The 16,245-nt window shown below is 35.2% G+C and overlaps 1 protein-coding gene across 9 annotated transcripts in view; it reads left to right on the plus strand.

The window, feature by feature from the left end:
• DLG2 (discs, large homolog 2 (Drosophila)) overlaps positions 1 to 16,245 on the plus strand; it is a 2,293,993-nt gene that overhangs the window by 2,254,957 nt on the left and 22,791 nt on the right. For 4 of the 9 annotated variants that reach the window (XM_011938528.1, XM_011938530.1, XM_011938529.1 and 1 more), the window contains one exon: positions 9,374 to 9,473. In XM_011938528.1, the coding sequence (XP_011793918.1) occupies positions 9,374 to 9,473 (100 nt within the window). Of the gene's footprint in view, positions 1 to 9,373; positions 9,474 to 10,294; positions 10,341 to 13,199; positions 13,242 to 16,245 lie in introns of all 9 variants that reach the window. The other 5 variants (XM_011938532.1, XM_011938533.1, XM_011938535.1 and 2 more) reach the window with 2 other exon arrangements.

The following is a 16,245-nucleotide window of genomic DNA, read 5'->3' on the forward strand; positions in this document are numbered from 1 at the left end:
AGAAAGAAAGAAAGAAAGAAAGAAAGAAAAGAAAAGAAAGAAGGCAAATAGTAATAGAGCCAGTGCAATTTTAGTGCAATTCTGTCAGAAAAAGCCTCACTGATAAGGGATATGTGAGCAGAACTCTGAACGAGGTAAGGAATCAGCCTTCTAAGGGAAGAAGATTACAAGCAGAGGGAACAGCAAGAGCAAAGTCCCTGAATCAAGATTCAAGGAAATCTTGAATTTAAGGATTCAAGGAAAAGCAACAAGGCCAGTGTGGCAGGTGGACGGTGAGGCAAAGAAGGCACAGTGGCAGAACAGATAAAAGTGGTAGCTAGAGCCAGATTATGGAGAGCCTTTCCAGCCATGTTGTACATTTTGGGTTTTATGCTGAATGAGATGGGAAGCCACTGGAGGATCTCAAGCAGAATGACATGATCTGAATTACAATTTTAAAAGATCACCCTGGCTGTTGTAAGGAGAATAAAGTGCAGCAGGAATAGGTGGAAGCAGGGACACCAGCTGAGGTCAATATCATGCTCCAGGCAAGAGATGGTGGTGACTTGGACTGGGGTAGTAGTGGTGGAGATGGTGAGAGGTGGTCAGATTATGGGTGCATTTTAAAGCTGAAAACACAGGATTTATTAACCGATTGGAAGTGGGGTGTGAGAGAAAGAGAGGAGTCCCTACAAGTTTGTAGCCTGGGTAACTGGAAGAGTTAGAATTTCCTAAGTTGAAGAAGACTGAGGGAGGACCAAGGTTTTTGTTTGCTTGCTTGGTGTTTGTTTATTTGTTTGTTTGTTGGGGGTTTTCAGAGAAGACTATGTGTTTGGTTTGAAGGCTGTATGTAGTTGATATCTAAGTAAAGATAGTGAGTAAGCAATTAATTGGATATATGAGTCTGGAACTCTGGTAAAGTTTCAAGCTGGAGACAGGGAAAGCTCCAAGCTGGGAAGGGAGGGAAAGGAGACTCAAAAACTGAGTCCAAGTACCCCCAATTCTTAACGACCAGGAAGATCAAGAGGGATCAGCAAAACAGACTGAGGACAAATGCTATATGGGGTAGGATGGCAATGAAAATGTGGAGGTGTGCCAGAGTTCAAGGAAGCAAGCATTTCAGGAAGAAAGATGTGATGAACTATATCTAATGGGAAGATCAATAGAGTAAGATGAGACCTGAGAATCAACATTTGATTGGGCAACACTAAGTTCATTGGTGACCCTGAATAAAGCGGTTTAGATCAGTAGCCAGAAAACTTTTTCTGTAAAGGGCCAGAGAGTAAATATTTTAGGCTTTGCAGGCCATCTGATCTTTTTTGCAAATACTCAATTCTGCTGCTGTAGCACTAGTCATAGGTAGTACATACAGAATGAGCATGGTTATCCTCGAATAAAACCTTATTTGCAGAAACACATAGTGAGCTGGATTAGTTCATGGGCCACACGTCACTGACCTCTCATGTAGATGATGTTACAATATTTAAAGTGTGATTGAAGTAAGTTCAGAAGGGAAGAGAAGATGGGGTGACTTTGGAGGAGTTTTGCTGTAAGGAGAAGCAGAAAGATCTGAGTGTTGCAAGATGAGAGAGAAGAGAAGGTCTCTATTTCCTTGGGAGAAATAAGTATGACTTCCCAGACAAAGTGATGCTGTAGATGTCTTGGGCCTCAGAGTTAAGGAAAACATCCTACTTACTATGCATTAGAGTGATCATAAAATCCAGCATATAATTTCAGCTACCCCTTAGCTATACTTGGCTTGGTCTCTACGCCCTTTGGTTACCTGAGCTTTTTACTGGAATTGAGCCTCCCCAACTTAGACTGCTGACGGAGTGATGTGCTTTTATTTAGCATGACCAGTCTCAGAAATAACATAAATCGTGGAAAAATAAAACAGGTTTCGGCCGGGCGCGGTGGCTCAAGCCTGTAATCCCAGCACTTTGGGAGGCCGAGGCGGGCAGATCACGAGGTCAGGAGATCGAGACCATCCTGGCTAACACAGTGAAACCCCGTCTCTACTAAAAATACAAAAAATTAGCTGGGCGAGGTGGCGGGCGCCTGTAGTCCCAGCTACTCGGGAGGCTAAGGCAGGAGAATGGCGCGAACCCGGGAGGCAGAGCTTGCAGTGAGCTGAGATCCGGCCACTGCACTCCAGCCCCAGCAAAAAGAGAAAAACCCCCCATCCCAAAAAAAAAAAAAAAAACAGGTTTCATCCGGGATTCCATTTCACAGAACTTAATTAGAATGATTGGCATCTCATGATTTTGATTTCTTCCTAAGCAAAAAATTCAAAATTGAATTTCATTTTTTGAGATCAAACGAGGATTAGCTCCCACAATTTCATAAATAATGAACCCAGGTCTCAGCCTTCACTAAGCTACAAGTGATAGTCATTGGGATCTGATTTTTCCCTACTTTTCTGATCTGCTTCTTTTTCTTATTTTTAGGTACAAGTAGCCTCTGAGCTTCATGCGAATTGGAATTGTTTTTATTCCTGGTGTTAGATTTGAAGTAGTAACAAAAAAAAAAGAAAAAAATCTATAAAAAGGAAACATTTTTCCTGCTATTAGCTACTTTTTAATAAGTATTTTTAAGGCATTGCATTAAGTGCTTTACAATTCAACTTTTTCTTATGAAAATTTTTTAACATGTAAAAAGTAGAAAAAGTAGAATTATGAATATATTTTACCTATTACTAAGCTTCAATAATTACCAACTCATATTGGTATAATCCCCTGAATTATTTTGAGAGAAAGTTGTAGAAAATATGACTTTTTATTTTTCTGACTCGGGACTACACATTACATTCCGTTTGTCCTATTTCCTTATCTCCTTTAATCTAGAATGATTCCTGAGTTTTTATGGTTTTCATGACATTGACATATTTTGAGAGGATGTCTCTTAATTTTAATTTACCTCATTGTTTCTTCACGGTTAACTTCAACTAATGCCTTTTTGATGGAAATACTACAGAAGTGATGTTGTGTACTACCCAGTGTTTTCCATTAGGAGGCCCATGGTGTCATGTTGTCCCACAATTTGGTGATGCTAATTTTGATCACTTGATTAAGGTGATATTTACCAGATTTTTCCACTATAAAGGTATCTTTTCCCCTCTTTTTAATAATTAAGTAATCTGGGAAGAGATAAATATCCTGTTCCCCAACAAACTTTCAACCAATAGTTTAAGCATCCACAGATGATTCTTCCCTGAATAGACTATTATGATGATGATTACAAAACGGTGATTTCCTGACTTTATCATTCCTTCTATAATTATTAGTCATACTCTAAAGAAGAGCTTTTCTTTTATCCCATTTTTAATTATGTAATTTATGTATTTTTGATAATCAGAGTGAACTCAGATTTTTTTAATTGAATGTGTTATACTTTATTGCTGTCATTATTCACATGCTACCATTCATTCTAGGTTTTGTTTATTTGTTTTGTGTTTGGTGTTATGTTTATATTTAATACTTCTTACTTTCTTTGAGGCCCATGAAATGTTTCAGACTCACCTTATACTTTCCCTGCGTCAGCCTTGGAATCAGCCATTTCTCTAAAACATTCTAGGTTCTTTCATGGAAAAGGGCATCCGGAAGACAAAATCTGAGTACTGAATGTGTATTTTGCTATTGGGGTATCATTACATCTAAGCTCCTTTAATGGACAGAGAAGAAATAAAATTTTTTAGAAAATCGTAAGTTTATATCTCATGCCTCTAATTACTAGTCACCATCATAAGATACTTCCTCTCCTTCCTCCAAACCACGTTTTAATCTCACCTTTCATTCACAGTGACAATCCTGGTTCCCAACAACATCCATGTGTTTACTCATTTGCTCAACCCTACAGCACACACCAAATGGTTTCAGAATTGTCATGCCTTTGTATCACAACCAGCAATAAACCTGTTAAGCGAAGTTCAAGGCTTCTTTACAGTTTTACCTGTATAATATACTCAGGGGGTACATAAGTACTACATCCCTCCCATATGATTTTGAAGCAATCCAATGCATCAGATTTTTTTAGCTCTTAATATTGCAATATGGCATGACCATAATGCCATTATTACACATAAAAATTGAATATTAGTGGATCAACAAGTATCCAGTGTTTTTTCAGGGCTCAAATTGGCTCATAAGTATCACAAATGGGTTTGGTTGTTGTTGTAATTGTTGCTTTGTTATGTTTTATAATTTGTTTGTTTGAACCAAGATCAAAATAAAGTCTATACATTGTAACTGGCTGATCCTTCTCAAAGTCTCTTCTGATCTATATGTTTTCCTGCCATATTTTATTTGTTTCTTGCAATTTTATATAGATGAAATCAGATCGTTTGTCTTGTAGAGCTTCCCACGCTTCGGATTTTGCTGATTGCATTTTTATAGTATAAATTACCATGTTTCTCTGTCCTCTTTGTTGCTGTAAACTGGTAGTTGAATCCAGAGGTTTGATTAGATTCTGATTCATTTGAGGGAGTTTTGTTTTGGGAGTAAATAGAGGTTTGCAAGACTACTTTGTAGTAATATTTTATTCTTTTATCAGAAGGCATGAAACATCTAACTGTCTCTTTGTGATTGTAGCTGCTACTGATACTCAATGCCTACATCCATTAGTTCATTAGGTTTGCAAAAGTAATCTTTTTTTAAATTAGGCAATTATAGACACACATGTATAATACATGCATTCACATAGACACATTTCTGTAAACAGATATATCTCAAGCCAACTCTTATCTTTCCCTTAACCCCTCTTTGTTACATTATTACTTGTTCTTTTGCCTCACTTGTTTTCAAAGTTCTCTTTTTATGTGTGTGAAAATAAGATTTGTATAATACAAAGTAGTGACCCAAATATACAGTAACAACTTTCCCAGGGGAACATAAATATTTTAGAGGAGAAATGAGGAGAGTAAAATAGCATGTATAAAACAATAAGGAGGTCACGAAAAGATGTATCTGAGCTCAGTATAAATTTAAACCTAAATTCTGCCCAGAGAACACTCATATCACTAAGATGACATTTTAGAACTATGAAACTTTTGAAGCTTGAGAAATAAGAACAGGAAGATGAGGAGAAAAAACTAAAACATGTCCCTAGTTTTAAAGTTTTCTGGATGAGAAGGATAAAAATGTGTCAAGATTCACTCATGTGTGTTTAAAAACATGGGATTTGAGTAGGAAAATAATTTGAGATTTTTGTTTTGTTTCCTTTCATGAAGCATGTATTTCATCTTAAGCCAGTTCACCAACGCCATTACATCTCAGGGTCAGGCTGGGCAATTTCATGCCATTTGACCTAACAACTTGGAGACTTCTGAGTAATAGTGACTCCTAGTATGGGTGTTCTAATGTCTGTCACAACATGAAAGGTATTCATTTAACAGAGACAAAACAAAATCAGATAAACAAAAGACACGTGTATCTAACTGACTGCAAGGGTTGGAATGAGTGGTTTACTCTTATTCAATTAAAGATAAAAATTATTTACACCAAATAAAATTAGAAACCTGCTATGTTTCTTCTCAGTCCATGGTGTGAGGTTGGGAAGAGGGTCCTTTTTAAAAAGAAATGGCTTCATCGAGATATAATCCACATAGTATACAATTCACTCACAGTATACGACTCAATGTTTTCTAGTATATTCATAGAGTTATGCCACCATCACTTCAGTCTAATTTTATAACATTTTATCTCCCCTAAAAGAAACCTCATACCCATTGGCTGCCACTTCCCAATCTCTGTGCCCACTATCCCCAGCCCTAAGCCACCAGTTTACCTTTGTTTCCACAGATTTGCCACTTAATGGGCAATTACCTTTTAATTGCCATTCATGGCCTGTCACACTTAAATTCTTTCTTTTTTTAACATCATCATAAAAAGAAAAATTGAAGAAAGGCCAAAAAAAAATGAATGAGTATCACAAAAATTGTAACAGGATAACCAAAAGAGATGTTGTTGAATCCAATAGCATCTGATGATTTAAATAAATAATCTTCAAGCATCAAGCTATGGGAAGAACACACTTAAGAGAATCAAGCACTAATAATTTTCAATATAAACTTGAAGCAGGCTTAAGTTGCAGAAACTTGTCATGCTGTTAAAAACAGTGATATTTGCAACCAGGAATATTTGCAAATTCAATTTCTGACTTCTCTGCTCACCAATTATGTGGTTCTGGGGCAAATAATAGAAGATTTATACATTTCAGATTCCTCTTCTGTAATATGGGAATAATGATGATACTAACTTCATGAAGTTAGCATGGAGATTAATTCATGTAGAGCTCTTGGAACCAAATGTAGCACATAAGTGCCCAATAAATGTTAGTTATTGTTTTATCATCTTTATTAGTTAGAGCTCAACATTTTAGGTCAAATTCCAAAATGGAATTTTTAGATATGCCAACTTGCCCCATGCCACATTTGATTGGTATTTTCAAAGTCTCTATTTAAAGGCATTTCCTGCTATGAAAGCAATGGATCTAGAGCTAAGATACTGTCATGTAGACAGATAAAGAATATCATTGATCAAGTATAATTAAGAATAGAGCTGTAAATCAGTCATCGGTTGCTTCAGAACCATGTGTTCTATAAATAGTACAATTGCTAATTTATTATTCTCACCTAGCACTCGTGTAACAGATTTTCCTTTTCTATATTAAAAGAAAAAAAATTACAGCAGTAAAAAAGCTTATATAATGGTATTACACATGTCTAATAAAAAATAAAGAATACTGTTAAAGCATTATAAACCACATATAATCTCTTATAGTTTAAATGTTTAGCTAAGATCCTAAACATATGACTTTTAAGTCTGTGAATGTGAACTGAAATTGTGACTTGTTTTTTTTGTCCACAAATGTAAGGAAATGTAACCACCAATAGTTTCATTACCTTCTCTTTAATTCCAGTCTGAAATAGCTTTTGCTAGTAAGACTGACACATTAGATATGTTTATTCTTAAAGTATTGTTGTGTATTTTCTGTTCTTTTGAAAAGTGTGGTGCTTAGTAGTATTACGTCCCAATCAGATGATTCATGATACACAACATTTTCATACTTGGGAAATGTTAGCACATTATAGTCCTTGCTTTGAAACATAAAAGAATTAATCACAGATAACACATTTTCATATTCCTGTGACCCTTGAGACCATTTAAATGATGTGGCTTGCATGCAGCCCCATTTTGGGCCCTCGTACCCCTCTACATTGTCCCTCTATGTCTGCATTTTCACCCCAGGCTTTACTCCTCTTGGCATTGTTTTGTATTTGCATGAAAATTTGTAATTTTTTTTTGCATGACAAGTCATTGGTGATGTTGAAGTTAAATGTCCAACATACCTTGCAATATCACATGCCATTAATTCTTACATGATTTTTTTCTTTTATTTTCAGTTACTGAAGTTTAAATATGCTTGAAATGTAAAAGTGGCATGAAACTGGAGTGATGCAAGAATATTTAGTATTCTTTTAAGGACTGTCATTTTTAACTGGGAAAATTTGGGGGCAGTTCTCAATCTTGTTTTTGGACACCAACCCTAAATTACAAATGATGATAAAACTATATTGAACATAGGTGCTGTCAGCAGAGTAATAAATTCTGAAGTGATACCTTTTTTTTCCCTCTGAGAATGTAATTTTAGTACTTGAATGTAAAGTATATGTCCTCTAATTTCAGAAATTATTATTTGATTCACTATTTTTCATAAAACATTCTTAATGGGCATACAATTGAGCTCTATTACTTTGCTGAAAGTTTCTAATACCTAAAAAAGTAATGAGTTACTTACTGAGTGACAGCACCAACATTTTAGTACTTTAATGTTTCCTAAATGAACATGGTTACGAAAATGGATATTTGATATGGGAATGTGTGAGCATACACAGAACATAAGTTATTTATACCATTTTGTCTAGCTTCAAATTCATAAGGGTACAGGACTAATTCCCACCAATGGGACAAAAGTGCACATCCAAGCAAGTTTCCTTTCCTTCTAAGTAGTCAACTTGCTGCTCTACATTTATTCCTAACAGCTACCATTGCCAAAAATGTTTTTGAATACCTGTTTTCAAATTACCTTCAGAGTCTTTGGCACCTTCATTTCAATAGCTGTGTGTTAACAAATCTTGATCCTTGGAGAGTGATTTTAATTTTTTCAGCAGCTAAAAGACCCTCAGAGCCAAATCAGCCAAACAAGGATGGTAGTCAATCTGGTAAAACATATTTTTTAACAATATATGAATATGAAATTAGTAAAACCTGCATGACCAATAGCTTATAAAATGACTGTCAATGCATTTCCCAAAGAGAAAGCCCATAAAGCATTTGCATAAGAACAGCAGCAGTGGAATTAATGAAATTTTCTTAAGGAATCTTCTAGGCAAGCACATGATATCCACTTGAATGAATAAATTCTAATACCTGTATCATATGATGTATCTATGTGTTATTTTTAATTCAGCCTCATTTAAGCTAATGGAATAGTTAAAAATTTTAAAGACAGTCATTCTTACTTTTTTTTACCTGATCAGAATCTAGTTGAGTCACTGCCATTTTTCCTTTGATAAGTTAATATCAAGTTAATACCCCTTTAGCAGCACTTTTAACAGATTTTGGTTGATTGCCTCCTGGCTGTCACCAACGAGCCCTGTGATATCTGTATAGGACACAGGTCTGTGCCTCTGCCTCCCTATCTACAAAATGAGGACATGGGTCTCAATTATTGTTAAAAATATCTTTTGAATAAAAATGTTATATTCTAATGATTATATATTCATGTATAAGGCTATAATTATCATATATCCTTCATCTACATACTTTTTTGTGTAGTTTTAATTAAAACTAAGAGAAGTAACTTAAATTCAAATTATTTTAAAAGACATCAAGACACTGAGAAGAAAACCAGTTTTTCCAATAAAGTGTTTTCTACGTGATGGTGATAAGAAGACATTTGTATAGCACTTTATGTTTACAATGTCTTTTGTGAGTCTCACAACTTAAGAGCTGCTATCATTGTCCTCATTTTGCAGATGAAGATATTGAGGTTCAGAGAGATTCAATTACCTCTCTAAGGTGATGAACTAGCAAGAAATAGAGCCAGCACAAAAAAATTCTGGGTCTTCTCCTTCTAAGTTAAGACTTTCCCTCCATCACCATTTATCTGTAACCAGTCTTTTGCTTAGGAGACAATTTTTCCAAGGTGCCACTATTCAGAATTTATACTCCTGGAAAATAAAATTGACCTTTAGAACTCTCTGGCACCACTTTAGAATTATTCACTTGCATCACTACAGCTCTCTGTGCTTTTACAAACTAGTTGTTTTGTCAGCATGAGTGTGACAACAATTAGACGTCCCCTGTTTTTGCCCCATGCCTTTTCTCCTTCACAGTCATTCAATGACAAGCGTAAAAAGAGCTTCATCTTTTCACGAAAATTCCCATTCTACAAGAACAAGGAGCAGAGTGAGCAGGAAACCAGTGATCCTGAACGTAAGTAGATTCTCAAAGATAATGTCACATGCAACATAAGAGAAATAAATTCACAGGCAACACGCAGGATGTAGGCTCTCCCACGCCACACACCTAGGCAAACAACACAGCAGGCAGGCAGGGCAGGTCTACTACTGTGACCAGTGTTTGACTACAGTCTGGATCCCTCCTTTCACATGACTCTTCTTTGCAGAAGGCATTGGACAGAAACTTGCCTAAACTGGGACTTGCACCCAACCGACATGTCTCTTTGACCAGGAATGGATCTGGTTTGCCTTTTCTATCATGCAACTCTCTAAGTCTTGAGACAAATTCTTTTCTGAGAAGAAATATTGGATTCCATTGACACATATGTTTTTTGGAATGTTAGGAACAATTAAATTATCTTTATCAATTACTAACACATTTGCTCACTCTTTCCCTCCTGCAAAACACTAAACACTTGCTGGGCACTGAGCTTGTAATGGTGGATATCATTTAGAATTTGCTATGAAATTTGGAGAGGTTTATTCCTTAAGTGGGGCATTTTTGTGGCCACATGATTGACCATGGGCCAAAAATGGGCATTTGCTGAATTTTTTTCTTTCTTACAATCTTTTGTTTAAACCTTGAGTTGCTCTGCAAATCAGAAATTTCCTTCTTGAATCTCAGCTCAAGGAGTTTGGGGTGAAGTTGGTTTAAAAGAAGAGAGAATGGGATCCAGATTGTTAAGGCAGCACGGTCTGTCATGGTAGTATTCATTTCAACTCCACTGACTTCTTCCTTCCTCTTCCGTCGCTGTTCTTCCTCTCTCATTGCTCTCTCTGGGGACTTCCATGCAGGACATCCCCGGATTAGGTGACGACGGTTATGGAACAAAGACTCTGAGTAAGTTTCCAGGAATGGTCACTGTAACTTTTCTTTTCATTTCCTTTCCTTTTGAGTTTGGCTTTTGTTCCTTTTCCTGAGGGCCTTTCACTCCTAGCATGCACAAGATACGAGTTTTATTTGTTACCTAGCTGTGAATGCTCCTACAAAGTAACTTTCGATCGTTTTGTTCTGCATGTCAGCATTTAAAAGCAAAGTGTATCAGGCACTCTAACTTCTGTTGCAGTTAACACCATCCCTTTCTGACCAAGTGATATTATCAACATGGTCCTGATGCCCACCATAGCATCACTTGCTCTGCGCTTAATACCTCCCAGAGAGCAAGAAACCATGTTGAAAGAAAGGGTGAGCTAAGTGTTCTAGAACAGCAAAATAGAAATGTACTTTATGTTCTTCCTTCTGCCTTTTCACATGGAAATATTTAATGACCTTGTCAAATCTCATAATTGGGTTGTACTTTGCTGTTAGTAAAGGAGCTGTTTTGTAGTCAAAAGGAACATGCATTCTCTAAAAGCAAATTTTAAGCTACTTGATCTTCCATGAGTATTTATTTGTTATTAACTTTGATTTTTTTTCTGACTTGCGGTGATCCTGCTTGAAATGTTTATATTATAAAGTTTAGATACGTAATAATATGCCTTTCTATCAGTGATTTATCAGCTATATTACAAAATCAGGTCTTCACTTTATAGCATAGAGTGAAAAATAAAATATATTAAACCTTTACATTTTCTAGTTGTTCATGTATTTAGTCTGTGTCTGATTTCACTGAGCAATTAAAAAAATAATTATTCTGTCTCTTAACATACTACACTATGATTTTTCCTCTTTAATAACTAACCCCATTGCGTAGGCACCAATGAAATGAGAACAGAATTTTGTGTCTTTTGCAACTGTATCACATGTTTAATTTTTTTGTTTTGTTTTGTTGTTTTAAATTAACAGCTATGGGCAATATTTTTAGAAGCTGTTTATTTGTATAAAACAAAATTACATTGAACTGGACTTTGTTTTCAAGGGCTCTTTCTATAACCCTGAGTATTGATACTCCCTGATAATTCAAATTGTTCATTTGGAGAGTTTTTAAAAGATATTTATATTTTTAAAAATCTGATCAAGAGTACTGATCTTAAAGATGAAAACTTTATTTTTGAGTCACTGTATGGAATATGATAGAAAATTTTTCTTGAATTTAGTGGCTGAAGGTTAAATATTGATTTCAGCATTGTCTGAACAGCATCAAGCACCACCAGAGAGAATTTGTAAATTTTCAATTTGAGAGGGAAAAGAAACATCTTAATATATTGTTAATAATAAACATCACTGAAAAGTAGTGGCTTTTGGAGTGTCAAAAATAGGATACCCTTTCAATCCAGAATATGCAAATGTCTGTTTGCTCTTTAAACATTGAATAAATTTAAAAAGTAAAACTTGGCAACAACAACAAAAAACCCTGTCATCCCCAATTCAAGGCACTTAAGATAATAATCTACATAAAATACACTATTATTGGTTATGTGCCTTGACTTTCATTTTCGTAACAGAAAACAGATTTGCACAGGTTCATCCACACTTCTTTCCCTATTGCCTCTTTGCACTTGCAAAATGTGTGCCCAAATTAGTAATGCAGTTCTGATCATAGACCAACACAAAGAGAAATGATTTGTGCAAATTTAACCCATACTTTGGTTTTCATTAGTTTCATACTCTAAAACTACTCTATCCAATTGGCAAGAATGTATGATGTCAAAGCACTTTTTTATTGTTAGAGAATGATTTTATATATTATTTTTCTCTTTCTAAAAATGTATAACTATTGTCACTTTTTAAAAAACTGAGGTTATTTATAGTGAGCTTCAGAAATCGAATAGTCACATGTTCTTCATTTAATTAAAGTAATATACAAATAAGTTGATAGACTGATGAGTGTGTCATCTATAACTTAACAAGCAGTATGGATGAAAGAAAATGATTTTGGAAATAAGAGCTCAAATTCTGGCACATAAGCAACACATCCCTGTTAAGTTAGGTGAACTATGTATGAAAAAACAATTTGGAGTATTGCTGTGCAAGCAAGTCATTCAGCATGAATTAAAAAAAAAAAAAAATACTTCATGCCAGAACCTGTACTGTGTATCAGGCCATTTATCTCCTGCCTGTTCCATGCCTCCAGAATTCAATAGCTATCCAAGCAAGAATCCTAAAATAAAAACAAGGAACTATTGAGTTGATTCATAAAATATTATTCAGTGACTCACATCTTCCTCAAAGATTTCAACTCACTCACTGAAGCAGAAAAGATCTTCAAGAATTCCTTTTCATCCTGAGAATGTGTTTAGGAACTATTTAAATAGAAATAAAATTCAAGGGATTCCAGGGATCAATTAGCAATTTGAATTGCAGCATTCCAGCAAAATGCTTAAAGGCTAAAATTGAGAAATAAAAAACTCTGCAGGAAAACAGTGCCCACACACCAGAAGCGCCTGAATTTATAGTCAAGAAAACATTCAGTCAAGACATACTAGTCACTGTCACATAAATCTTGAAAGTCAGAGGTATATGAATGGGTCATAGTATTTTTCTAATTGCCTAAGTTGACATTATGCATTTTTTGTAATTAAAGATACTTTCTTCATTTGCTAAAAAGAAGAAACAGCAATCAAGCAGCGGGTTCCTGTAAAATGGAGATAAAGTTTTCATCTTCTTTATCTTATCTGAGTTTTCTTAATGCAGCCTCCTCTGCGGCTTTTACTTGCCTTTCGCTCACATTTCTAGTAGCCTTGCATGAGTGTATTCCTTTCAGTTCTGGCTGCTCTTCAATGCTTGGTATCTCTTTAATTTGCTGTGCTGTTCTTGCAGAACATGTTTCTTCTAATGCCAGCGATAGCGAAAGTAGCTACCGTAAGTTACTGCTTTGGTTTGCGGTCCTTTTCTTTGCAACTGCCCCATTGCCTGTGGTGGTCATTTCAGATTTCTGTTGTTGTTTTTCAATTGCTACCTTTTATCATCTGTATTCAAAGCAAATGGCTTGAAATGAAATCACTGGATGTGGAAAGATAAAAAAGACACTAGAGCCATCAGTGGACCCTTATGTGATTTGTGCAAGCAGTAGTGGTCTTGCTAATAAACAATTCCAACTCCAGTTGGTTGTGACTCAGTGATTCAATTCTCACAGAGAAGGTGTGTAAAAAGTTCAGCGTGGTGGATTTTTACATTGTAACCCCCAAAATAATTGAAACTCTCAGCAGGAGGGTGGAAAAATCATCATGGTATTGTTTTCCTTCTTATTTTGCCATTTCCTTTCTGTTCTTGGCTCCCCTTTATAGGAAAAACATTTATAAATTAAGTGTTCCTTTAAAATCAGGTGTGAATCTTTTACATCACTTTCTCTTTGATTAATCATTTAAGGTAGAATACTATAACATTTCTGACTTTACTTTTTTGATAATTGGGGAACTGATGGAAGAGTTTCATCCTCTAATGTTGAAGGAACTTAATTTTTTTAATGTGACCAAGTCTTCTTAGATCAGAAAACTTAGCTGAAAAGGTAGGTAACTGTTTAAAAGTTATTTCTGGTCTTTGTTTGGTCACCTCAAGCCATTTGCTTAGTGTATGAAAATATCCACCAAACACCAATCACATCCTTTTGATCAATCCTCATGGTTTCTTACCACCTACTTACTTACTGGTTTTTGATGACTAACATAGGTTCATATTTTTACTGGGATTCTTACAATTTCTATAAGATTAATTTATATTCCTTAGTGAAATGGGTTACCCAAAAAGCAGGCCTAATACATGTGACCCACAGATACTAAGGCAGAAATTGGTATTGTCTTTTGTTTGAATGAGTATTGTATTAATTGAAAACTAGAATTGTTTGAGGTTTTTCCCCTGATTATAGCATGGTACTTTACAAAACTATGCCTTTTTGAGGTGGAAGGCCAAATAGTGGTACAACACTTAATTTGGATTTTGAGAGAGGCTTTGGAAAATCAGAGGGGCGGCAAGTAGGAGAGGAAGCACAAAAAAGGAAAGATGGCAGATGGAGGTAGGCTTGGAGGAGGAAGATGATGTAGACAAAGGAATAAAATGAAAAAAAAATTGTGATGAAATACGCTTGATTAATCAAACATTATTAGACTAATATAAGAACCACCTAATTTTCTTACTGATGAAAGTCTTATAGATAGAAGAAATTCCATCAATTCTTGCTGATGGAAGAATTCAAAAGGTTCTTGTTGTCAACATGGTAACATGACAACATTTTTACATTCTTTATACTTTTATAATTTTATTATTATCCTAATTTCAGAAAAAATTTGCCTCCCCCCTTTTTCATTTTATTTTAAACCAAGAAACTAGGCCAAGAAGAATTGACCAAAGCTTTTGTTAATAACACCTAAGCTGCCCTCAATTTAGTATGTAGAAAAATAAAACTTATTTTTTGGGTTCCAGGAAGACCAATGACACTAGTTTCCTTGATGTTCAGTTTTCAATTTTCAAGTGTTGTGCTTCCATCCAGTGGACACAGGTGTAGAAAGACAAAGCATCATGCTTTATCTTTCAGTTCTTTTAATGGAAAGTATATACTATACAAGAACTACCTTTTCTTATAAAAATCACATTTTTATAGAGTATTTTAAAGGCTTCTCTTCTCTGTTTCAGAGGTGGGAATATTTTTCCCAGAATTATTAAGTTATAAAAACTGGCCCAAGACTTTCAACTCTTTGACAGATTTTTGGAGTGATATTCCAAGATGACATCACCAATTATTTTTACTCTCAAATACTAGTTGCACATAAATGTTTATCGAATGAATAAAGGAAACACTTGCAGACATCTCAAATTACCTATGAGAAAAGAGAAGAGTTGGAACTGGATTCTATGACATTAGTAGGGCAAATATGGAATCTAATCATCTCTATTGGCTTGAGTCTCATCCAAGGTTATAAAAGGTCAGCCACTTAGTTTGGTTTCTTTACAAATGAACAAAAGTAAGAAGAGTCTTTATCACAGCTCAGAGGAGAAAAATGACATTTATTCCTCCAGAATGGAAATATGAAGAATTCCAGAGGAATGTTTATTTATTCATTTGGTACCTACTATACGTGAGGTCCCCTGGATACCATTAGACCCATTGTGAATATCAACTAACTCTAGATCTCAGTACACATAATAGTGGGAGAGATATATAAATAAATGAAAAAGTGCACAAAATGTGACAGGTACTAAGATAGATGTCTGGTTCAAGAATAGTGGGAGCATAAGAGGTAGTTTCAGAGAGGAAGTAGCTTTGAGCTGAGCTTTGGGAAGATGAGGAACTTACTAGCTAGACAAGATAAGGAAGGAACTTCCCAGAAAGAGCATTGCCACAACAAAAGACACAGAGGTTTGGAACAAATATATTTTCCAGAAAGTACCAACTTTGAAGTCAAAATAGGCTACATTTTTCTAGTGGATTCCTGGCTTTTGCTGTAATTATGACTAAAAATAGTATAAACAAATACAAAAGAAAAAGAAAAAAACCCTCTTTTCACCAACATCCAGGTGTTGTATTTCACTGTTATACTTTACTATTCCGTATCCACTCTGGGGACAAAATGGCTAAATAATAATAATAATAATTCAGAGTTAGAAACAAAGACCTAGGCCATTGTGTTTCACAATCCAGAGTCCCCATTCACACTGTATCCTGGAGTTACACCTTATTGTGGAAACCTTACTTGAAAGTCTTATATGTTTCCTGAGGTATGCCACACACCCACAGATACACACAAACATCAATTTCTAGTAAATAGTTCAGATCTTTCTGCATCATCTCAAGCATTATAAAATAGGTTTTCCAACTATATTTAGCACCAGCTAAAATTGCAGTTGATAAAATGTACATTGTCTAATTGTG

Source organism: Colobus angolensis, unplaced genomic scaffold, assembly GCF_000951035.1.
Source record: "Colobus angolensis palliatus isolate OR3802 unplaced genomic scaffold, Cang.pa_1.0 Scaffold174, whole genome shotgun sequence".
Taxonomy (NCBI): Eukaryota; Metazoa; Chordata; class Mammalia; order Primates; family Cercopithecidae; genus Colobus; species Colobus angolensis.